The 25,024-nt window shown below is 47.1% G+C and overlaps 1 protein-coding gene across 1 annotated transcript in view; it reads left to right on the forward strand.

Annotated features, from left to right (window-relative positions):
- LOC119176570 (neprilysin-1-like) overlaps positions 1-25,024 on the forward strand; it is an 88,806-nt gene that overhangs the window by 25,353 nt on the left and 38,429 nt on the right. Inside the window, exon 2 of the mRNA XM_037427931.2 lies at positions 7,340-7,458. Coding sequence (XP_037283828.2) covers positions 7,340-7,458 — 119 coding nt within the window. The remainder of the gene's footprint in view (positions 1-7,339; positions 7,459-25,024) is intronic.

Genomic DNA, 25,024 nt, shown 5'->3' on the forward strand with positions numbered 1-25,024 from the left:
AAAGACTTCGTTCTCTTTTAAGTAATCAAAACTCGCAAGAATACGCCCATTGAAATCTTTTGTGAGGTATTTTTTTTTCGATCGCACCATTTCGCTACACGTATAAGGCTGAGTGTACGCGAAATTCGTTTGCACAAATCCTTGAACAGCATTCTGGAAAAGTGCGTGGTTATTTAGCAGTATATTGTGGAAACATTTTTCACATTATTAGATATTACACATTTTTTTGGTGCAGTTATAATAACTACCGCCAACAGCGTCATGAAGAAAATACTATCATTTGTTGGGGTTTTACTTCCTAAAACGCGGTATGATTTTAAGAGACGCCGCAGTGGAGGGCTTTGAAAACCTCGACCACTTCGGTTTCTTTAACGTCCTCCGGGGGGCGAGAACCCTTGCAGCAGGAAGGAGAAAAGGGTAAATAAATTTTTAACGAGGAAAAGGTACATATGAACCAATCTATGCGGCGGAAACTTCGAGTTAATCTCTCTCTCTCCTTGTAGTCGAGCTAAAATCAGCGAGAAGTAGAAACCGACAGGGGAAGCACGTCATTTCCGACTTCAGATTGAAGATATAGGTAGGGTGATCATTGAAGTTCTGTAAACCGTTGCTACGTGGCACCTATATAGTCGCACTTATTGAAATGACATTGAACTATAGCTTCTCCCATGGTCGTCACTCTGAACAGCGCTAATACGGCGCTTCGGAGCGCTGATAACTTCGTGGTCTGTTTGTTTCGTGTAATTACACCATTCAGCCATCTACGCTTTGCCGTGTGTTCATCGCACTTTTTCGGTTGTTTGGATGGAATCGGTAGTGGTATGCCTCTCAAGCAGCGATGTCCCCGCTGAAGGGCCCTCCCGTTTTGCCGGTGGCCTCCGTCAATATTTGCTATAGAGAGAGCGGCGCCCGATATATGGGAGCCGGGAACGTACTACATTTGCCGTTTTTGGCCTGTCCTGCCGCGGTCGTTGCTCTGCAAATGCGTTGGGTTCGAGCACCGCTTATAGCAGTGCACACACACACAAAAAAGAATAAACGACTTCTGACGTGGTTAGCTTGGTGTTGCGCGAACGTATGCCGAAGCCTTCAGTGAGACCTTTTATTACCAAGTGACGTAACAGGAAAAAAAAATGACGAAGCTTGAGAACAACTGCAACAGCCTTGAAACATGGTGATTCTTAAAACTAATCTGGTTGATTTTAGGTTCTTTCTTGACCTTAATTAGCTGATGACGGTTATTTATAGGTTGCTTTTAGGCTGTGTCTAGGCTTTAGCTATATATAATAATAATACTATGTAGTTTTTCTTCGTTGACTCTCAGCACAGAGGTTCGAGAGAGGTTCAAACTACAATCACAGGCATGACGTGGATGTCTAAACTCCAGATAGAAACTTGCGCTGAAAACAAGCGCTCGCACCTTTCTAGATCTACGAACACTTCAACGTTGGCGTATGCCTTCCTTCGCTTGGGGATCTTCTTGAAGCTGCCATATTATTTCTTGTGTCCTCTTGTTGGGCTAACTGTTGCCTCTGATAGGCCACGGAGATTGTTTGCTCGTTTGTTTGTTTGTTTGCTTGCTTGCTTGTTTGCTTTTTCCTATATGCCTTGTACTTCAAAACCGGTGGCACCACGCAAATTCGTCCTTCTTTTTCTTCTCCTTCTCTGATGGCTTATACCCATAGCAGGGAGTAGAAGATGACTTTTTTTTTTCAGTATTTTCTTCGGTATACTACAAATATAATCTAGAACTAGCTAATATAGCGAATACAATAAACACACTCGTTCGTTGAGATAACTTTCTTCTTCATCTTTAGTGAACCACTGGTGCGTAGTGAAATTTACCCAATTTGCCCACACACAAAAAGGCGCCCAATTACACCTGCCTTTAAGCAGCTTTGCTGTTAAAAACATATTATAGCAAAGCTGGCTATGGCATGGTGGTGGCCGAACGTACACCTGGCGCAGAAATAATGCCCCCCCCCCCCCCCCCCCACTGTTCACCACTGAATCACTAGAATGAACACTCCCAGAGGTTTCACGCCAATAGCTTCCTAAAATTAACTGTTGAGGTGCTCTGACGCTGTGGCCATTCAGCCACCACGGAAATTATGGTGCACAAATTTGCCTAGTCTTCGTGCTTCTGGACTTCGAATTCACTTGCGACTTTGTTTATCACTGCGTTCTGGTTTTGTTTCGAATAAAAGAACGGACCGTTGTCGATTTCATGAACCCGATGTGAATTGGGGAGCCTCGAGTGTTAAGTGCGGGGGAATTGCAACAGCCGAACATGCGCTGATTTTCGCGTCATGACAAAGCAGCTTCGAGCCACGCGAAGCCAGACGGAGCCGAAGAGTGTGCAAATTTGTGTACTACCCATAATTCCCATGCTACCATAGACACTAGAGCCAGAGTTCTCTCTGGTATATATATACTCCACCACTTGAAATACAACGGTTCAGCTGACGCTTTATTCAAGCAACAGCAAACGGGCGCCGATGAAAAAGAGGAACGGGCCGAAGACCGATATATATATATATGTATATGTATATATATATATATATATATATATATATATATATATATATATATATATATATATATATATATATATATATATATATATATATATATATATATATATATATATATATATATATATATATATATATATATATAGAGAGAGAGAGAGAGAGAGAGAGAGAGGGAAACTCTAAGGTTGCACACATACGTACAGAATGAAGTGGACGGGGAGGCGCCTTCATTCTTAGCTCAGTTGGTAACAGCCTAACAGCCTAACTCGAAGGTGGCTGTTTGAAATCCCACCGACTGCAATGGCGTTTTTTTTTTCGTCCGCTTTGATTCACTCCCACTTACATCATGATTGCTACACTACAGTTAAAGACGGCACTCATTGTCCCCAATGATTTCTGTCGCCTAGTTATCTGTTGGGTTCATTCTCTGTATAATGTTATCCAGAAGGATAAATAGCAATGACGCAGATAGTCTGTTACTCGGCACTCAGGTTATTTCTCCCGTTATGTAGGAAAGTGCTAGAGTAAAAGAAAAATAAGTACGAGCAGCAAGATCGCACGGTCTGTCTCTTCAGCTGGCGAGTCGAGAGTGGCGTTCGTTTCCGGCCTTGATTGGTGTTAACAAGCCGCCAACACGCCGGGCTTTTGTGCGAGAGTCAGGGACCGTTGTGAGCGACGGCAACTAAACAGAAGAGGGGCTGTTGCGGAGATTGGAATTCGCGTTGGGGAGGAAAGAGAGAGCGGATTTTGAAGCTTGGGTGTTGGAAAACCATGAAGCAAGAAAATTTTTTGAAGAAACGCGCCGTAATATTGAAAAAAAAAGGAGTGACTATGTGCCTCAGACGTGGTTTTCGAGTCCGAATACGCTGCAGTGCAGGAAAAGGTTTACAGTAGCGAAGTCGAACAGACATGCTCGACCGGATAAAAATAGTAATTTTGGGGGTTTAACGTCCCGAAATCATGATATGATAAAGAGAAACGCCTTAGGGGAGGGTTCCGGAAATTTCGACTGTGTGGGGCTCATTAGTGTGTATGTACCTCAAGCATTGCGCCTCCATCGAAAATGCATGCGAAAAACAACATCGTCACCCAGTACCGGTTGAATTTATTCGAGACATCTAGTGTACAGCTGGAACGAAATATCTTCGAGGTCACAATTGTGAATTGGATCTCTACGACGAGTTGTTCTGTGCACCTTCTTGAGCACACACAGGAAACACAAGATACTACCTTCGGAACCTCTCATAATTGCGCCCTCGTATGCTACCTTCAGGTAGTGTGTGAGGACTTATTTGTCAACTACGAGCGGCCAAAACGGTTACGCGTTACGTGACGTCTGCTAGCAAAACAACAAAAAAAGTGTCCTCCACTTACCGTCATGGCTACGAGGGGCACTGGCTAACACTCCCATGTTTGCATTCAATATAAAAATACTCAATAAACTGATGGGAGGATGACAGCGCCGTAGCTCAATGGGGAAAGGGTTAGCACCCTATATACTGATGGAAAGTTGTCTTTTCGTTCACAATGATTTCTCTACAATTATGTAATTATTAGCACAATGCAGTTAAAAGACCAAAAGTGATATATCCTATCCCTTTCTTTGTTTCATTCTCTTTAGTCTTCATTAAAGTTTGTCTAACACAAAAAACGAGGCCTTGACTTCTTTTGTTCTTCATACACAGCAACTACGTCTCGCAATAATCGCCCCCCGCCCCTCATCTTTCTACCTGACGTCGTAGTATAGAAATTACCCCTTTACTAAAATATATGAAACATACGCCTCTTAACAGTAGTATAATATACTTGCTATAGGGTTTTACGTGACAAAAGCCTTCGTTTTCGGTAATATTATTAGGATGAATGTTGCGCTGTAGTTGGTGCGAACCGAAGACTTGACTAAATTCCAAGAGAAGGCAAACGCTCAAGGGGGAGACAGTATGCACGGTGGGCGGATGAGGTCAAAAAGTTTGCTGGCATAACGTGGCGGCACAGTGCACTGGACCGGATTGATTGGTGAAGCATGGGAGAGGCCTTTGGTTCTCCCACGTTCTTGTTGTTGTTGTTGTTATTGTTGTTGTTGTTGATGATGATGATGATGTTGTTGGTGATGATGATGACGACGACGACGACGACGACGACGACGACGACGACTTGGGACATTTAGAAGCAGCGTAAGAGAGGCATCGGGCGAGACGTAGAAACGGGCAAGTATTGGAAACGGTGTTGACTCTAGTGATATACAGAATTATCAACAAGTAGAACAGATTAGAGAACAGAGCCAGGTGTGCATCAGAAAGTAGCAACGTTCGAAAGAAAGCAAGCGATGTGTCCTGGCTGTCTTGAGGGCTTGTCCAAAGTTTTTTTTTTAATTTTTAATATGGTGTTTCTCAGGATAATTAAACGAGAATATTTTGGCCTGTTTGTCTGTCTGTTGGTCTGTCTGTCACATGAAGGCTCCCTAATTCGGCTACCCAGGCCGCCCGGCGAAAGTTTTCGCGCGTGCTCAAGCCCAGCCATCTTGATCTGCTTGCTGCGTTCACACTTGAAACTTTGTCAATCAAAAACAATTTTTAACGCATATTTGAGGTAGACATCAGCACGTAAGTGGTTTTATTTACTTTTAAAATGCATAGATAACGTAATTTTAAGTACCACAGCGCTTATTACGCTGCGCTGACAATGTGATGATATTAAGAGAAAAAAAGTGCGTCTTTCCGACGCTTCGCTAAAAGGACACAGGGCTGCTACCTACCAGTGGCTCTGCGTTTTATAAAAATAAACTTTTCAAAGACGACAGTCTTTCTAAGGGACCTTCGACGCAAAAAATTTAATATGTCTGCCTGTATGCCTGTTTGTCTCTCTGTCTGTACATTTGTCTGTCCACCCTAAACGGAACCCTAAACAGCACTAAAATGACCAAACAATACTCCAAACGGCCGACCCCATCTGCTCAAGGTTCGGCGTTCATACCTGTGCGGTTGTCAATTAAAAATCAATTATTGCGCATATTTGAGGCACCATAACAACATGTCAATATAATGTATGTGTATTTTTACTAGCAAAGGCATACAAAAGTAATTTTAAGGATCGTAGCCTTTATAACGCTGCGCTGGCCATGCAACGCTTGCACGAAACGGCACGTGTTTCGAATGCTTTGCTAAGACGACACGGTGGTGGCACCTATCCGCCGCCTTGCGTTTTGCCCCTTATCACCCCTGAGACGTGCGCGCACGCACGTCTCATGAGCGCTATCTGGCAGATAACTGCCAGATAGCGCTCATATCTGACATCTGACGTGCTTCGAAGTGCTCGTTTGCCTCCGCTGCACGCTCTAACGCAGCGCTTGCAGAATACCATTCAACGATTTTCTTACGCAGGACATTGAATAAACGTTTTGTTTACTCTCTCCGGACGCAAGACTATCGTCTTTCGACAATATTTGTGGTGTAACACGCAGATACGGGGCCAATTTTTTTTTTCGTGAAATTACTGCCAGATGGCGTCCATATCTGACGCGACGCCTCCAAAGAGAAGAATATCGCCTTCCGACGACCTTTGCCAGCGAGACGCGGAGATACGTGGCCTGTTTTTTTTAAAATATTTTTTATAAATAATTACACGTGTCTCAAGCCATTCATTCTCAGCCCATGCACGTCCCCTCCGAGGCCATGTTTTGCGCCGTTAAGGCATGAAGCCGATGAAGAAACGCCAGAGCACATCATTTGCTACTGCCCTGCACAGGCTGCTGAACAGCACGTGATGTTGAGCCGTTATCACCTGCTTGGTATCCCTGCGACTCCTGCGAAGGGCTTCCTTTTCCCCGCAAGGTGGAAGATACCTGCCGTGCGAGCGTTCCTCGAGTTTGCGGTTCCTGCAGACCGCGCCGCCCTGTAGCCGGAGGCTTTGCCTTCGTGCTCCCCTCTGCGCTGACGAGACTCTTGTCATGCCTCTCACTCATTGCTTTCTTCTCTTCCTGTCATACTTACGTTCCCCTTCCCATTCACAAAGGCGCTGAGGCGTTCCCCCACTACGGGAGCCAGAAAATTGCGTCCTTTTTTTTTCCTTTTCCCCAAGCCCATCTCTCTCTCTCTCTCTCTCTCTCTCTCTCTCTCTCTCTCTCTCTCTCTAGAGCGTAGGATAGAGCAGAGGGCGTTACGAATAGTTTTTCTTTCCAAGGCTGGTTGCGTGGCGAGTATTCAGGGTGTTTCAGCTAACTTGCAGCTATAATTTTAAAAAAATGTGCTACGTGAGTCTAATCTACTTAGTACTGTTATTAGCCGTATTCAACTCGTCAAAACAATTTGCGCAATCGCCAAGCTTTGGAAAATAATGAACATTACCTAATTAGCTTTTTAGTAAGTGACTTTTGCTCAGTATTCAATACTTAAGTTTGAGCGCTTGTTATAAAACAACGGGATATTTCATCCATGCTAAGAACTGTCATTCCGTGAAGTTGGGTAATTGGCATAGAATGCCTAATTAAATCTTCAAAGCAGTAACTCGCACAAAAAATATTGAATTGAAAAGCAGTAATGCTCCTCACGCAACGCCGCATTATTTCGTCTATGCTCAGACAACTTCCCTGTTTATTTTCTTTTTTTTTATTGGAAGGGAGGGGGGTCTTTATGCTTGGCGCAATTTTGCTGAAACACCGTGTATATATGTTATGTCACTTTGCTTCTTTGTCTCTTGGATAACAGTAGCCTGCTGACGCGTCCTACGTGATTTTTACATTGAAATCGGAGCGTGGGCTTTGTCTTTCGACGTCTCAAGCTGAGGCTTCTCTTTCGCTTTGTGCGCAGTCACTGCTACTGGTGGCTGCACCGGACGAGCCTGGAGCGGGCGCTCACCGTCACCTGCGTCCTGCTGCTCGTCATCACCGCGGTGCTCCTCGTCATCCACCTCATAGCCGCATCGTCAGGTGAGTACCGGTCGTTTCCGCTACGTGGTACCTTAATGAAGAAGTGTTAGTGAAAAAACAACAACTTTGGTTTGTGTCCTAAACTAACTAAAGACAGAAAATCTTTGAGATTCGCGGCTGGAGTGAAGGTATCCGAGATTAGTGGGGCGAGGTGTCCCTACAGCACGAGGAAATATTGCTCTCTAGCGCCTAGCGCATAAGTCTTGTGAAGACACTGTTGGGACTCCGGGTCCTGCCGGTCTCGTTTTCGGTAGCTGGCCCCGTCGCAGGATCCATCGTCCAACAATTCAGCAAGAAGAAGCGCCCGAACGAATGACAGAGGTTTATTTACATGTGGAGAAGTGGTCAACTGACCCAAAGAGAGAAGAGTGAGTGTGATACAAAACGTCTTCGGCATTTTATAGCGCCACGTTGTTGACACTGGGCGCCTTGTCCGCATCGTCAGCCAATACGGTGTCCCCGGCACCTCGGCCACGAGAGAGGGGGAAACACCTCTCACAACACATGGAGTGGCACAACTTAACACGATCTCCATATATGGTCACGGCGCCCTAAAATGTTACCAAACATGGTCACGAACGCACAGCAGATGCCGGAGTTCTCCCGGCGAGAGGAGGAGCCTGAATGGGGAGGGGGGGGTGGACGACCCCGTCGGTCAAGAACCGGTTCTCCCCCAAATTCTTCTTGCTTGGTTCCCTAGGGCCGGTCGTAACAACGCCCATGCCTGATGCGTAGCACATATCCATGCATGAAACCATGTGTGCCTCTTAACTCATTCTACTTCATTTAGTTCCATGCACAGTAATGGCGCGTAAAGTATCACTTTAGGGAGAGAAAGGGGCATATATCGAGTTTCAGAACAGCACAATAAAAGTAGTTTGTAACTGTTTTTTTAATGAATAGAACAAAACAAAGTCGCATGCGTCAGTACGATGACGAATTGTTTTTGCAGCTAAGGGCGCACCTATTTTCGATGAACTTTTTCTCGATCTGAGAAAACTATGTACTCTATGTGAAAGTGCAGTCATTTGTCATTGTGCTTTTCTCTGTCACACTTCGTCCAATTTTCCATTATCTCTCTGAAGTGTATAACGTTTTCCATGTCCACCACTCTTCATTTTACCATCATGAAGTTTTTATCCTTTTGCCGCGTGTAATGCCATCATCTGTATTGAGATCTCACTCTTGGCCACGGCTCTATAAGCTTACGCCAAAAGACGAGGGCCTGTAAGCCTTAACTAACTAACTAACTAACTAACTAACTAACTAACTAACTAACTAACTAACTAACTAACTAACTAACTAACTAATTCACTCACTAATTCACTCACTAACTTTCAAAAAACTAACTAACCAACTAACTAACTAACTAACACTTGCTGAACAATTGCCCCCTTAATTCATGTGCATGTGCGCTCTAGGTCACGACATAATTACATACAATACCTTACATAACGCATTTCTTGTCACATTGTAATATACAAAAAACGTGCATTGAATTTCCAACTCTTCTAGTGAGTCGTCACGCAGCTTATGTAATAACGAATTATGAAGCTTGTTGCGATTTCCAAGCCATGCACTCGCTCACATGCACATAATACGCACATAAGCTTCAAAATTTATTTTTTAAAAAAAGGAAGAATTTATTTCCGTTGACTCGATGTTACAACGCAACAGCCTTCTTGGTTTTAAACGTCATGATGAAAGTGGAGCAAGGCATGTTTTCTATCGCGCCGTACTCGTACATGGACTCAGTGTGGGGCGTCTCAAATTGCTAGCAGTTTCCATGGCAGCCTTGTCAGAATCGTGCATTATATTTACGTTATTGCGTCATCGTAATGTCACTATTAAGTTTTACGCCTTAGTTCCAGTCGTTTTGCTACTTGAATTATTCCTTGAAATAGTCACGTGTTTACACTTTGATGAACGTTTCAAGTACTAATTGACTGGATACTTTTGAAAAACGGTTTTCTCATTGCCATCTTGAGTCATTCACTCGTGTAGAGTTGTGCGCTAGAATATCGCAGTGATTCGGTGACACAGATTATGAATAAGGAGAGAAATAAATCCGATAACATTTTTGGAAATGTAAGCCTTCTAAGATGGTATGGAAAAACAAACATAAAAACAGCAAGAAACAAAAGATTGCACAAAGTGCTCCGGAAACTGGCGGCTTCTTCCGAACGTCACACATATAATCAGCTTCATCGGTAACTTGGATTTCAGTAAAGGACGCATACTTGCAGGTCGTCTGATACTACAATAAAGGATAACACGCACTAACAAGCGATGTTTTTTTTATTTTTTTCGTGAGACACGTCATGATATCTTTCACGCTTGAAAAGAAATACAAAAACGACAAAAAACAACAACTGTGATGCAATAACCAGAGAACGTCCACCACATAGTGATAGAGCATTCTACTCGTCGACACGCAATGACATAATTATTCAAAAAACGCAGATGGTGTAATGAGGAAAACTTCCAAGCCGATTCGAAGACATTTTGCAGTGCTTTAAGGCACTTGGACGTTTTCTATCTTAGCGTACAGTTGCCACTTGCAAAAATTCGATTAACATTTCCACGTGCAACGAACCATACCAAAGTTAATGACATCTTTCACAATCTCTTCATGGGTTAACTCACGCCTACGTTATATCTTGCGTATTCAACGGCACACGATGCCCTGCGCTGCTTCTACAACATACGAACCTCTTAATTTTTGTCCCGTTGCCACGTCCGCTTACATTTATGGCAGGATCGCGCGGTATTTTCCGCTCCATGGATACCATGCCATCTATGGGAAATTGAAACGCCATATTTTTTCGTCGTGTTATCATTTTAAATTTAGCGTTTGATGGGGCATCCAATTGATTGATTGATATGTGGGGTTTAACGTCCCAAAACCACTATATGATTATGGGAGACACCGTAGTGGAGGGCTCCGGAAATTTCGACCACCTGGGGTTCTTTAAAGTGCACCCAAATCTGAGCACACAGGCCTACAACCTTTCCGCCTCCACTGGAAATCCAGCCGCCGCTGCCGAGATTCGAACCCGCGACCTGCGGGTCAGCAGCCGAGTACTTTAGCCACTAGACCACCGCGGCGGGGCAGGGCGTCCAATACTTTAGCCTTAACAGTGTAGCAGCGGCTAGTTAAGGTTTAACAAATATTTAACAATCATGAACCATTATGCAGCCAAATCAGCAATATTATCTCGTGCCAACGAGTGCTGTAAGTATGCAAGCAAAATGCAATCGCTGAAGTCACAGAATTACGCAATACGCTTTGTTAGACTCCGTAGCCTTCTGTATCGGCCTACATTTTTCATCAAAATTGGTGCATCACATCCTGTTACAGAACGCTGTTAAAACGAAGCTACGGGGGAGCTCTGGAAGAGCCATAGTTGGCTACCTTAGCAAGGCTAAACCTGCCTGCTACATACGACACGCCGGCTCTTATCTCTCCTTTTTTTTTAGGGGCGAAGCTCCTTAGGGCGTGGGCTGTGCGTCCCCTGTAGCCTGTATGTAGCCACCTCTAGTTTAGTTCTTGCAGTGTTCACTAGATGGCGGTACCGTCCCCTGTATGTAGCCACCTCTAGTTTAGTTCTTGCAGTGTTCACTAGATGGCGGTACCGTCTCCTGTATCTAGCCACCTTTCGTTTAGTTCTTGTAGTGTTTACTAGATGGTGGTACTTGTAGCTGATGATGAAAAGATGCAAGATGTTATAAACTAAAAAGCGGTACTTGTAGTTGATGAAAGACGCGAGATCTTATAAAATAGGAATGATGTCACATATGGCGCGTGTCATTGGTTGAAGGCAATCGTTCGATTTAGTGCGGCGACGTACGCTAGGGGGAGCGATGTAATAAAATCGAATGGGCAAAATGTACAGAGGATTCATGGTTTACCAGGTTTACCTCCGGAGCTTCGCCCACTCATCATCATTCACTTCGTGGATATGGCGGAATTTTTTCTCCTTTTTGTCAACAAAAGGGGCATCGGCGATCGATATTTGGCAAGTTAATGCAGAGAAAAACGTCGACACGAATAAGGCGCGAGTGTGGACGGCGCAGACGCTAGCTTGTCTCCCACCTGTAAAGGGTGCATCGCCGCTCGCAAGCTTGCCTTGAGGCAAAGCAAGCTAAAAAAAAAGCGTTCGAGTCGTGGACAAAAAGTACTGGAAGATTGAGCGGGCTTCGTGCAACGGGTGATAACTAAGCACGCATACGCGCGCACGTAACTTCGTTAGATTTTAGCCTTATGACACAACCGCCCTGTTCCTGATTAAATGAACTTTTCCTGATTAAATGAACTTTTCTTGCAAATCCATCGGGCTCGCGTTTCAGCGAGTGAAGCCGGGTCGCAGGAGGCTGCGCGTGTTCACCTAACGAGATTGAAGCTTCGGCGTAAAAAAGATTGCCGTGTGCCCTGTTGGAAGGACCTTTTACAGTAGCGTGCGGAGGAGCCTATCCAGGCCCTTTTGTGTATAATGAATATGTTTGAGCGGTTATGGAAAGCTTCTACCTCTCTCATATTGACGTTGGTCAATCTTGCTACTGCTTCTCATAATATTGTGTTTAAGCTACTAATTTGAACGCGAAACAATGTTGTAGCCTCGATAACTACAAGATAATGAAAAGTCTTTGTTTTAATTTGTTTTAAATCAGGTGAAGTTAATTGTCTATTTGAGGTGGCTTTATGTTTAAGCTCCGGAGGCGCACATCAGCCGTGCGTGGTAGGAAAGTTTCAACAAAGCGTAGCGCCTGTTTAAACATGGGTTTTCATCGTAAAAAACATAAATAACTAAATAAATGAATAAGCCTGACGCGATACGTCATTGATAATCGTTACACATAGATAGATAGATAGATAGATAGATAGATAGATAGATAGATAGATAGATAGATAGATAGATAGATAGATAGATAGATAGATAGATAGATAGATAGATAGATAGATAGATAGATAGATAGATAGATAGATAGATAGATAGATAGATAGATAGATAGATAGATAGATAGATAGATAGATAGATAGATAGATAGATAGATAGATAGATAGATAGATAGATAGATAGATAGATAGATAGATAGATAGATAGATAGATAGATAGACAGACAGACAGACAGACAGACAGACAGACGGACGGACGGACGGACGGACAGACGGACAAACGGACAGACGGACGGACGGACGGACGGACGGACGGACGGACGGACGGACGTACGGACAGACGGACAGATAGACGGACAGACGGACAGACGGACAGATAGACAGATAGACGGACAGACGGACAGATAGACAGATAGACAGATAGACGGACAGACGGACAGATAGACAGATAGATACTGAAGCCGCAGGGCGTGGTCGTCTTTAGGGAGAGATTCAACAGATGGCCCATGCTTTTGTTCGTGCTTTTCTGTTTTTGTGACAGTTTGCGTTGAAGCCACAGAAAGACTGAAGGTCACTTCGCTTTCTGCGGCGACCGCGTTTGCTAAAGGTGTGACTTGCTCGCCTTCCTTCGCATAACACGTCAATTTGTCGCTATCGCATTAATTGTTTAACCCTTGTGGGGAAACAGTGGCTGTTTTTTTTAAGTTTACATTTTTTAGGAAAGTATAAAAACAAGATTTAGACACCTTGCGAACACTATCTCGGCCGCTGAGCCGTGTCTGACTCTCATGATGCCCGTTGACGCCGTCGTTGTCGTAGCTTCCGTATCGTCGTTGTCTAATCGAAACACGGATGTTAAGCCTACCTCCTCATGTTCAGCCAAATATAAATAAAGAGAACGCAGGTGTTTATATACCGCATACAGAGCGTTCATGGAGCGTATGGCTTGAAAATAGACCGTACTCTGTCCGTTCATCTGTCCGTTTGTCCGTCCCTCCGCCCGCCTATCCGTCCGTGTATCTGTCCATCCGTCCGTTCCTCCGTCACTTTGTAAAATTCCAAAGTATGTTCGGCGAACGCATGGGCCCATTTAGGCGGGTTGGTCAAAATTGAACGCAGTTCGTGCGTGTCCCTTCTTTGATGATTGAACGTGCTGGATACAGCGAGGCTACGCAAACCAAGTGCGAGTGCTGTGGCGTCCAATGCAAGGCGTGCCTGAAGCAACCGATGCCTAGGTCGGCGTTCGTTGGCGCACTCCTGCGGCCACGCGGTGCTACCGTAATTATTTAATAAACATTTCATAATCGCCCAAGGAGCTTCACTCCATTATTGACATTCACTTCGTGGATAGGCTGTCATTTTTTTAATTAACAACACGAACGCGAGTAATTGACTATCTGGCAGGCGACAGGCAGTCATTGACCACTCTATATGTTGTGGTGTTTAAATAAAATGTTTAACAATTTTGAGTACTTCGTACTCAACTATGGGAGAGCAGTAAGCCGTCCCTAAATTACTGTTTAGAAAAAAATTATTTACAGCATGTACAGAACACAAAGGCTTCATACAATTCCAGTAACAGGGCATATACACTTCGGCACATCTATATTTCACGACTAACATCACTACGTTACAGTGAAGACATTTGCTCTAATATACATGACAATGTTGGCATATATGTACACAAGAACTCAATGCGATATCATGATACAATGGTATAACGATACAATAGATGCAATGAAACACGATATGTAACAAATGAAATCATATAAAACAACTCAACGGGCGCTGTTTAGCACCAAGTCGGTCGAAAAATTAGTGGTATTCTTTCGTGTTCCACCTTGACGAAAGGGCACGACCAATGCCGCAGAAACTCTTGCTCCCCAAGGAAGAAAAGCTCCTCGGAGAGGAACGCGAGGATCTCTTGTCTCATTCTCCCCAGTATCGGCCACAAAGCACGCCGGCGGCAATTGGCAGCTACGGCCTCACATCGGTTTCTCCAAAGGCTGAACAGCCCCGCAACTATTAAGAGAGCGGAGAAGCGGCTACGCGGAAATCGGCCGTTGGACACGAAAGTTCGAACACCCTGTCCCCGAAAACCAGCATTAACCGCATGCCAAAAAAGGCGGGAAACCACACATTCAAACGTCGCATGTCGATTGGTCTCTACCATGACGCAGTTGGGGCAAGTGGAAGTGCGAACTACCTGCCATCGCTGCAACCGATCTCGCGTGGGGAGCAAGCCCCAGCCCAACATCCAGACAGTCTCTGAGATGCCCTGGCAACGCTGCGGCAGTTATTGGTTTCTAAGCGCGGTTCATTACAGATTGACGATGCTGGGGCACCAAGGGCCGTAGAAGGGCGGGCATTGTGTCCACCACTTTAGAATCGGCCACCTCTATCTCTGGGCACGTAGCTTCCAAACGTCGGTGAAATACCAGATGGGCTCGATATAAAGATGGTAATTCAGTTGATTGGGGACCTTGGTTTATTTGGCTATCCGGCAAGAAGACACGTAGTGATGGCCCCAGATGGTATTGAGCCAGTGTCTGAGCGGGCATGCCATCATTGCTTATTATTCGCAATAGAGTGTAGAGGCACAATGTAGAAGCCGGGACGGAAACGTCGGGGAATGCAAAACCGCCTTGATCTCGCGGTTGAGCTAACGCTGGACGCGATAATAATTCTGTGCCACCAGACCAAAAAAAATGAACTGATGCAGCTTTGCACTTTCCTGCAGACGTGGAGCGGTGGTTTACCAGAATGGCAAAGGTACCAAAATTTTCCTATGTACACCGTTTGAGTTAGGTATCGGCGTTCCAAGAGGGGGAATTCGAAGTAGCTGGCTGCTTTGATATCACTTAGAAGAGTTTGTACAACGGATGACCAGATGCTATCCTGTATACCAGATGCAGTGAAAGTAACTACGAGTATTGAAATCTCACGAGACCACTGTAGAGGCGACGTGATGTTGATACGACCGCTGGGGTTTCCAATGAAAAAAACTGGCTTTTAACCTTGCACCGGAGATAATACCGAAATCATGGAATGTATCAAGAGCATGTTGCAGCGACTGTTCATTATGTACATATAGAGTAATATCATCTGCATATGCAGTGACCTTTACTTGAGTGTTACCGGGTAGAGGTAAGCCACGAATCTGCGGGTGATGTTCAACGGCCCTCAAGAAGGGTTCTAATGCAAGGATAAATAACACTGGGGAGAGGGGACATCCTTGACGGACCCCACGCGTGACTCTAAATGCGTGACTCTCACGGGAATCTAAGTAAAGGGTACATTCTGAATTAGTGTACATCGTGTGGATGAGGTCAATGAACTTATCCGGGAATCCGTATGCATTGTTAAGGCGTTTATTAGCCGGCTTCGCTACAGCATGTAAAACATTTAGTATGTAGCCATGTTCTATGAAATCAAAAGCTTTCTCTTGATCTAATGAAACCAACAGTCCTTGCGCACATCGGCTAGTGGTGTATTGAATAATGTCACGCGTTAACCACGTATGGGTGTGTATTTCTCGGCCCGGAACAGAACAGACCTGGTGGGGAGCAATTAATGTTGGAAGAAATGGACTGATTCGGCGTACCAAAATGTTGGCCAAGAGCTTGTAATCTACATTGAGCAGGGTAATAGGGCGCTAATCTTCTGGCTGCGTGGACAGTGGGTCCTTTTTGGGAACTAGTGTTATACGGCCTTTGTGAAAAGAGGTTGGAAGTGTAATGTCTTGGAAACACCTGCGAATGACGCGTGACATAGTTGGACCACTGATAGGCCAGAACTGTACATAAAACTCTGCAGGGAATCCGTCAGGCCCTGGGGTCGATCTGTTTTTCATTGCGTCTAATGCGCCTTTAATTTCGTCATCGGATAGCGGTGACAGCGGGACGTCATTTGACATGTTGGAATCATGAGGTAAATCTTAAAGCAGAGGATGCGAAGAAACGGATTCTGGGTAACAGACATTAGCAACAGATTGAGCTATTGACTGAAAGTGTTGAGTGAATTCCTGAAAGTCGCGCGTACCCGCAGCAGCTGGGGCGATAGAGTTCAGCGAGTGGGCAGGCGAGCCTGATGGACAAACCAGAGCTCTGCGTGGATACCTTAGCACCTCAGGGTGCGCACACGGTGCACGTCTACAGTGCCAAGCTGCAGCCGAGAGTGAAGAAGCGCGCATAATACGTTGGTACCGTTCAACGAGCTCCTCTTGCCATGCCCGCATTACAGTGGAAGGACGGGGATCTCGATTGGCAATGCGTATCTTCTGGATTAACAATGACGCATCTTTCGACATACGGATGCAAAGTCCTCTGCCCGACGCACTGCAATGATGGCGCCACTGTTCTTTGAGGCAATCCCAATCAGCTACATCCGCCCCAATGCGCGATGCGCGTAACGCTCGGGACAATTTCTCCGTAGCCGGAGAGTCCTGGAGGACGCGGCAATCGAGACGCCATGGTCTGTGACTCGTTGGCGTCCCCGCTGGCAGGCGGAGAGAGAACATAACCGGCCGATGGTCGCTAATGTACACTGGTGTCGGTGACAATGACATTACTTCGGTGTCGTGAACGTAGGTAATGAGACTGGGAAATGCATACACGCGATCAATTCGGCTGCTCGACGCCAAGTATAGGCTTAATTACTGCCATGCACACTTTGATGAATGTCACTCAATGCCAATTGCTGCACTAGACGTTCGAGTTATCTGGCATTCCAGTTTCACCGGCCGCAACCCGGACCTCGAACGTCTGCGTGTGAGTCTAAGACACAATTGAAATCCCCTAAAAGTACCACATGTCGGGAATTTAAAAGGAACGCATCAAGAGATTGGAAGAACGCGTTTGAGTTCAAGCGTACCGCTGGGGCATACACGGCAACAAATCTTATTCTTAACGAAAAAAAGGTGCAGTTGAACGCCAACACGCGTTCGAAGGCATCGAAGGAAACATGATGGTCACGTAAAAGACCTCGGTTAAAAATAATGACTCCGACGCCAGTCGAACTCGTTCTGGCCTACGAAAAGAAACAATCAATATTGAACGCGCGCTTGAAAGCGAGTACATCAGAATTGAAAAAATTTGTTTTTTGCACGAACAGCAAATCACAGTGCACTGAACGCGCAAAAGCCAATACCTCAGCGTGTTTTTTGTGGATTGCGGAAACCTTGAACGTTAAAAGTAATAACTTTTAGAGTAAGAGCCATGGGGAAAATGAAAACTTAGTATAGGATCACGCAAATGCAGGGGTACCTTTATCAGGTGCGGGAGCCGGTGCCCCGCAAGTGGCTGAGTCATTTTTTCCGGCCAGGTGATCCACCGGAGGCTCGGGGCTTCCGGGATCGCGTCGAAGTCCTCAGGGGGCTTCTGTTTCTGGTGGGGGCTTCTAAGTCACGAGTAGTTATCCGGTGGCGTTTGGAGTCCGGGTTCTTGAGCGAGGATGGTACAAAGGCGTCTCCACTGTCCTGGCTTATGTCACTGGGGCTGGTGTCTTCGTCAATTTGTAGGGGCGCCTCACTCGCGGTGCTGTTGGAGTCCTCATAGATGCAGGCATCGTCGTCTTGAGATGTATGGATGGATGGGAAAACTTTATTTCGTCAGAAAGCAACTGAGGATGATTCCGTGTTAGATGGCCATCAACCCAAGGTTGGCGGCGACCTGTGTGACCTTTCCACGACCCTTAACTGGACGACTGGGTCTGAGCTGGTCAACACGGCCTCCCAGTGCTCAAGAGAGGGATCACGCATAATATCCACCGGCGGCGGCACTATGCTACATTCCCAAAGTACGTGATCATATGTTGCCACAGCCTGACACCATTTGCATTGCGGCTTAATCTCCTCCGGGTACATTTTGTTCAACACGTAAGGGTTGGGAAAGGATCGCGTCTGCAGTTTTCTCCAGACGAATTCCTGCGTCTTAGTCAACCGCTTGTGCGGGGGCGGATAAAACCTCCACTTTAGTTTATAATGATTCGTTATGTCATGAAAGGACACCAGCCCATCTCTCGCGGATCTCCCCGGAACTGGCGGCTCACCTACCCGGCTGACGAAACCTCGAGCATTCAGGTGAGCCGCCTCGTTCCCAGGGTTCCCAGAGTGTGCTGGTACCCAGACAGTTTCTATTTCTCTCATTTCTCGTCCCGTGGCCCCTTGCAGAAATCGTGCGGCGGTCGCCGATATTCTGCCCCTCGCCAGATTTCGGATGGCTGTCTTTGAATCACTGAAAATCAAATCTCACTGCGAATTATTTATAGCTAGCGCTATTGCCGCTTCCTCTGCAGTTTCCGAGGAGCGGGTTTTGACCGATCCAGAGGCGACCAAGCGCCCCCGCCTGTCCACCACCACAATCACAAAAGCGTCTTTGTCCTTATATTCCGCAACATCCGTATAGACTGCCGCTTTGTACTCGCCGTACTCAACGTGTAAAGCTCTGGCTCTTGCCTGCCTGCGCTGCGTATGGTGAATCGGATGCATATTTTTGGGCAAAGGTTTTATGTACAGGGCCTTATGTAACTCTCGCCGCACCTGAATTTTAGTGTCCCCAGTGGGAGCCTCTGCTCCAATGCCAATGCTTTCCAGTATAATCCTGCCCGCTTTGGTTGTCGAAAGCCTAGCGTGCTGCATCAGCAGATACGCCTCCCATAATTCATCCAGGGTGTTGTGCACCCCTAGTTTTAACAGCCTTTCTGTAGGCGCGTTGTTAGGCAACCCAAGCGCTGCCTTGTAAGCTTGCCGGATCATAGCCTCGACCTTACCTTCTTCTGCGGCATCCAACTTCATATAAGGTGTCGCGTAAGTAATCCTGCTGAGCACAAATGCCTGTACCAGCTTACAGAGTTCTTTTTCTTTGACCCCGCTCTTACGGTTAGCGATTCTTCTGATTAGCCTGACAGTAGCATTGACCGTGGTCTTAAGTTTTTCAAGGGCCACCCTATTCTTCCTGTTAGTTTGCAGATACAGGCCAAGAATTCTAATCGTTTGAGCTTCAGCTACCGGCCTGCCCCCACCTTTACCTCTAACGGCGGTGGCGGAACATAGTGTCTTGCATGTAGCCCTCTGGGTTTGTCCCGAACCACAAAGAGCTCGGACTTTGGCTGAGAACATGAAAGTCCCGCCTCCCCTGCCAACTCTTCGACAATATTAACTGCCTGTTGCAGTGTTTTTTCCAGATGCGCGTCACTACCCCTGGTTACCCATAGAGTAATATCATCTGCATAAAATGTGTGTTTGAGTCCCGTTATCTCCTCCAGCCTCGGCGGCATTTTAATTAAGGCGATGTTAAACAGGAACGGTGACAAAACTGAACCCTGCTGCGTCCCTTTGCCTCCCAACGCAAATGAGTCCGATTTGATATCTCCTATTGAAATTTCTACGGTTCGGCCCTCCAAGAATGATCTGATGTAGCGAAATGTCCTGACCCCTGGGCCGATTCCCGATAGGTTATTCAATATTGCCTCATGCGAAACATTGTCGAAAGTTTTATTCAGGTCAAGCCCCAATACAGCTTTGGTGCCCGTGCCATGCCCGGGATCGACTACATCATGTTTTAACTGTATCATGGCATCCTGTGTGGACAAATTGGCCCTGAAACCTATCATAGTTGGGGGAAAGATGGCCTTGTCCTCTGCATAATTCTGAAGCCTGTTGAGAACCACGTGCTTTATCAATTTGCCGACGCATAATATCAGCGATATGGGGCGCAGGTTTTCCAAGCAGAGTTTCTTGTCTGGCTTCGGAATAAATATAATCCTAGCATGCTTCCATTGCGCTGGGATCTTCCCGGCCACCCAATACTCATTTATCAAGTCAGTGATCGCCCCGACCGATTTGAAATCTAGGTTTCTCAGCATTTTATTAGTAACTCCATTCGGACCTGCGGCAGACGTAGTACGCAGCTGCCCCATGGCAAACTCCACCTCCGCAATTGTGAACTCTTCATCTAGGTCTGAGTTTTCCACCCTCGAGTAGTGTGCTAAGCAACCGTCTACTCCATCAGTTATGTACCGATTCCGGAGTTCCTGTATATACTCTCCAATTGTGCCTTTATATTGATGCATTAACCGAGTCATTTGTCCCCGTTGCGCCGTTTTTTTTTTTTTGCTGCCGGATCCAAAAGATGCCTTAACAGTGCCATGTCTTTTTTCATCCACACTGTCCATTCATGCGATCACAAATCTGGCCCCACTGCTTGGCTTGCAACTCAATTGTATAATCTTCTATTTTACGTTATAACTTGGCAGTCCTACTGCGAAGGACGCCATTATGCTTTTGCTTCTTCCACATTCTCAAGAGACTCGCGTGCGCTTCCCACATGTGTAATAGTCTCGAGTCAGCGGTAAACTCCTCCTGCTTGACTGGCACTTCTACCGTGGTAATATTTACATCCTCCTTGAGCGCCTGTACCCATGCATTCAGGTCATTAATTTTCCCATTTACAGTGTCTGCTCTGCTTTTCCTAAATCTGTCCCAATCTGTAATTCTATGCCCCCTCACTTTGTCTTTATGCTTCGCAGCACTAAACGTCGTGGAAAGGATATAGTGATCACTTCCTAGGGCTTGCCCCGTGTTAATCCACTTTGCATTACTGATGCCTCTAAAGAACGTAAGGTCTGGGGTAGTATCCATGCTTATGCTGTTGCCTATCCTCGTATGATCTTGTAGATTGTTTAACAGCGTTCATCGCAGATCCCGGGCAACTTGCCAAAGCCGATTGCCCTTTGGGCTGGCTCGAATATAACCCGACTCCGGGTGAGGCGCATTGAAATCTACTACCACTATAAGCGGAGCGCGAGCTGCTAACCGTTGAGTTTGAATCAGGAGTTGTGGCAAGCCCAATCCTTTATCTTTTGGAGAACTATACACATTAAGTAAAAACAGACTCTTCTCATACTTTCATTTAGGCAAAATCTCAAGCAAGGCATAGTCTTCCCTGCTGCTATCTACGGAATGCTGAATGGCAGTGATGTTGCGATGGACTAGCACGGCTGTGAAGACGCGTGATACGCCCCTTGAATCAATTCCTGGCGCTGTAAATGCCTTAAATCCAGGCAATTTTACGGAACCACTAGCCTCCTGTAAGGCTATTATGTCTGGTTTACTGTCCAGATTTTGTACGTGCAACTGCAGGTTACCCCGCTTTTGACGAAAGCCCCTGCAGTTCCACTGCCAAACCTCAATTTGCTGGCGAGGCGCCATGATGAGGCACCAGGTTGACTAATGGCACTTGGCCACCCACGGGAGGCAGTCTTGCCTCTAATAGAGTATGAAGCTGCTGAAACATGCCCATGACCTGGGTTTGGGAATCCCTCAATTCAGTGGAGAGCATGCCGAGACGCTCCTCTATTGTGTCTAATCTGGCTTCGATCTTTTCGACTCGAGCCTCCAACCTATCCTGTCTTTTCCCTTGTTTGCCTACTTTATCCGCAAGTGTTGTTACATCCGACTTAAGACTAATGACCTTAAAAACAGGCTGTGGCATGTCTACTGGTGACGTTTCGGCTACTCGTTTTGTGTTAGCTACCTCATCCCCCGGCAGTGGTCTCTTCACTGTCCCCCGATTCTCCACTTCCATAGCTGCACTCTCCTGTACGCGAGCAGACGCCTCTTGCGTCGCTTTCTGTAGGCCTTGCACTGCTGGTGCCTGTGTCCCCTGCCGTTGGTCGTTTCTAAGTGCGCGTTCCATCTCTGCAATTCTGTTTTCCACTCTTTTAATAAAGTCTCCCTGTCGCTGAACCAGCGCTGCTTACTCCCTCTCTCGAGCGGTTTCGTTCTGGGAGGCCGTGCTTGACAAGCTCACTTTTTTGTTGGTGTCGCGTGCGCAGCTGTTGGTACTGGATGCTCGTCCACCATCTTGACCGCCCCCGCACCCTGGCAATGGCGGGAAGGAACTCGACCGGTCCCTGCTTTTGCTTCTGCCTTCTTTACCCCTCGGTGACCGCTCCGTGGCCCTCGAGGACCGCTTATCGTTGCCAGCTTCGCTCTCTCTTTCGATGCTCTGCTGCCGGCCTGTCGGTGGCTTGCGAGACAGGCGAAACTTGCAGTTCCGGCTCCCTGTGTGATGCACACCATGGCACACGATGCAGTCCGGCGTGCACGTAGGTGGCTCTCCTTCTGGCGGGGCAGGATGGTCCTTCCCGCAACGGTGACATAGGTTGCTCTTCGGGCGATAGCAAACGTCCGCTCGATGTCCAACTCGTCTGCAGTTGTAGCAGGTCTCGACTAAATTTCTGTACGGGATCACAGCGTACAGACAGTTCCGGTAAGTAATCTGCCGGGGTATGCGTTTTCCCCCGAACGTAATCTGAATCGCCTTTGACTTTCCCAGAGGTCTCGCATCCAGAATGTCTATGCCTTCATTCTTTTTCAGGAATCCCGCCCGAACTTCTTCCACTGGGCATCCATCATAAGCATTGTAAATCACTCCCCGCACGGAGTTCTCCAACGGCGCCACGAACGCCGAAACCGGCAGGTCATGATCACCCAGCTTGAGCGTCTTCACAGTCGCATATGCCCCACTGCGATTTATGCACGGTGTGCTCACCGTCAACGTGTTGTTTGTGCCATTAACCCGCACAATGTCTTCTTCCGCGGCAATCGCACTCGTTAGACACGCTGCTGCTCTCAGTGCACATCCTAGTTCTCTCGCTGTCACAACACTCAAGTCCCAGTTCTGGGGCCTGTACACAATCTTGAAATCCGTGGCTGGCAACTTGAGAAACGGTCCGCGTTTCTTCCATACCGGCGCTTTCCCCCGCTTGACTTGCTGCGCTCCGTGCGTCTTGCGCCCGTCGCTGCCGGCCTGCGTCTCGCAAGGCTTACTCTTGGCGTTGTCGCCACGCTGAATCTTCTCAAATCGGTCCTGTGCCTTCAGCACTGGAGCCCACTCTCCCGCTTCAAAATATTCGGGTGTTATAGTCTCCCCTTCGACGTAGTATTCCATCTTCAGCCCAACAAGGCCCACGGTCACCGGGCGCAAGTCAGACGCCGGGCGACGCGGCCCAGGCCAGGCTTGGCCTAGGTTTAGGCCTAGCCTTGCCACCGTGGGGTTGATAGGAAAATCTTGGAAACTCCAAAAACGGGGACAAACTTGCCTAATCGAGTGGTGTCCGTAGGTACAGGGCAACCTCCTGCAGACGAGCTCACTGACAGCAAGTCCAGAAAAAAGCGCGTCCGCCGATAGTCGGTCACCGGGCCGGAGCTCATCCGAAACACGTCCACACAGCGTCTCACTCCAGCCGCCTCCCCTTGAGATGTAGACTCCTCGATGACACCTGAACTTGTTGTCGACAGAGCAGCAACGCGAGGAGCATCAGATGCAATATTTCCATCCGAGACGCCGTCCTCACGAGGCGCTTCGTCTGACGAGGGCTTGGCCTGCGATTCCTCAGAAATGGCCACGGGACGCGGGGAACTTAAGTTTTCAGTACCTGGAGGTATTACCAGGTCCGGAATCGTTGGGGACGCAGTGGGCGTCTGGTGCAGCGTCGCGATTGGCGCACCTTGGTCGTGGTCGGTTACCGCGGCTCGCGTTGACGAATCGTCGCACTTGTTCTTAGATGGCGTTCCTGGTTGAAGTGGAGGGAAAACCTTGGATGTCGCCTCGGAATACGATGGCCTGATGGTGCAGGCCACGGTGGCATGCGGGTCCCCACAACGGCGACACGGCAGCGAGCAGCCTTTCCCGTCGTGGTCGTAAACGCCGCCCCTTCCACAAAACGGAGCTGTGCAGTTCATGCGGAAGTGCCCACTGTCTCCACATCGACGGCACACTCGCTGGATGCCTTTATAGTCACAGGTTACTCGATGGCCCGCGACCTTCAGGTAGTTGGGCACCGGTGACGAAGCCTTCATTTACATGCGGACGTATCGCGTCCCAGTGGTCACGGTTGGGCGCGATCCCATGAGTCCTCTGGTGATGTGCAGCACCTTCCCGTAGGGAGAGAGTGCTTGTGCGAGGACTTCGCTGGGTACGCGGCACGGCAGGAACAGGATGGTCATTTGGGTCACTTGGGGTCCCAGGGGTACGATTGCGACGCACTCTCCTCGGATGATAAGGTGCGACGCGTCTACGATTTGGGCCAGTGCGGCCTCACTGTTGACGGTAACTTGGTAGTTCCGGCCTCCAAAGTGCTGAACGCAGTACACTTCTTCGATTCCTACTATTGAAGACGTCGCGTCAACGACGTCTTCGGGACTAGTCCCCTCGGGGACGACTACGTCGAAGGCTAGTGCCTTCTTCGGGAGCTGGCTTGCCATTACGGGCGTCCGCCAGCCCAGGGACGCCCTGAGACGCTAACGAAGACAACGCTACCAGGCAGCGCGAAAGCAAGGGAAAGCAAGGGCTCTTGTTACGAGATTGCGAACACCGGACTGGTCACGCTATATTTAGAAAAAGTTTATTTCCACAAACGTCTATAACACTCGACAGAACATTTCCTTCTTAGACATACTCTAACGATGATGACAAAACAGACGTCATTTGCATGAACATGGATTTGAGATGACGTTGAAAGAACATGTACATTCGATGGTTCACACAAACACAACCACAAAAAATACTTCAAGGTAAACAAGAGATACAAATAAAACATAAATATATACATCTTGCATATTTACATGTTGGCATGCCATTTCAGCCTACCAATACCAGGCCGGCC

This window comes from Rhipicephalus microplus, chromosome 3, assembly GCF_043290135.1.
Source record: "Rhipicephalus microplus isolate Deutch F79 chromosome 3, USDA_Rmic, whole genome shotgun sequence".
NCBI classification, from domain to species: Eukaryota; Metazoa; Arthropoda; class Arachnida; order Ixodida; family Ixodidae; genus Rhipicephalus; species Rhipicephalus microplus.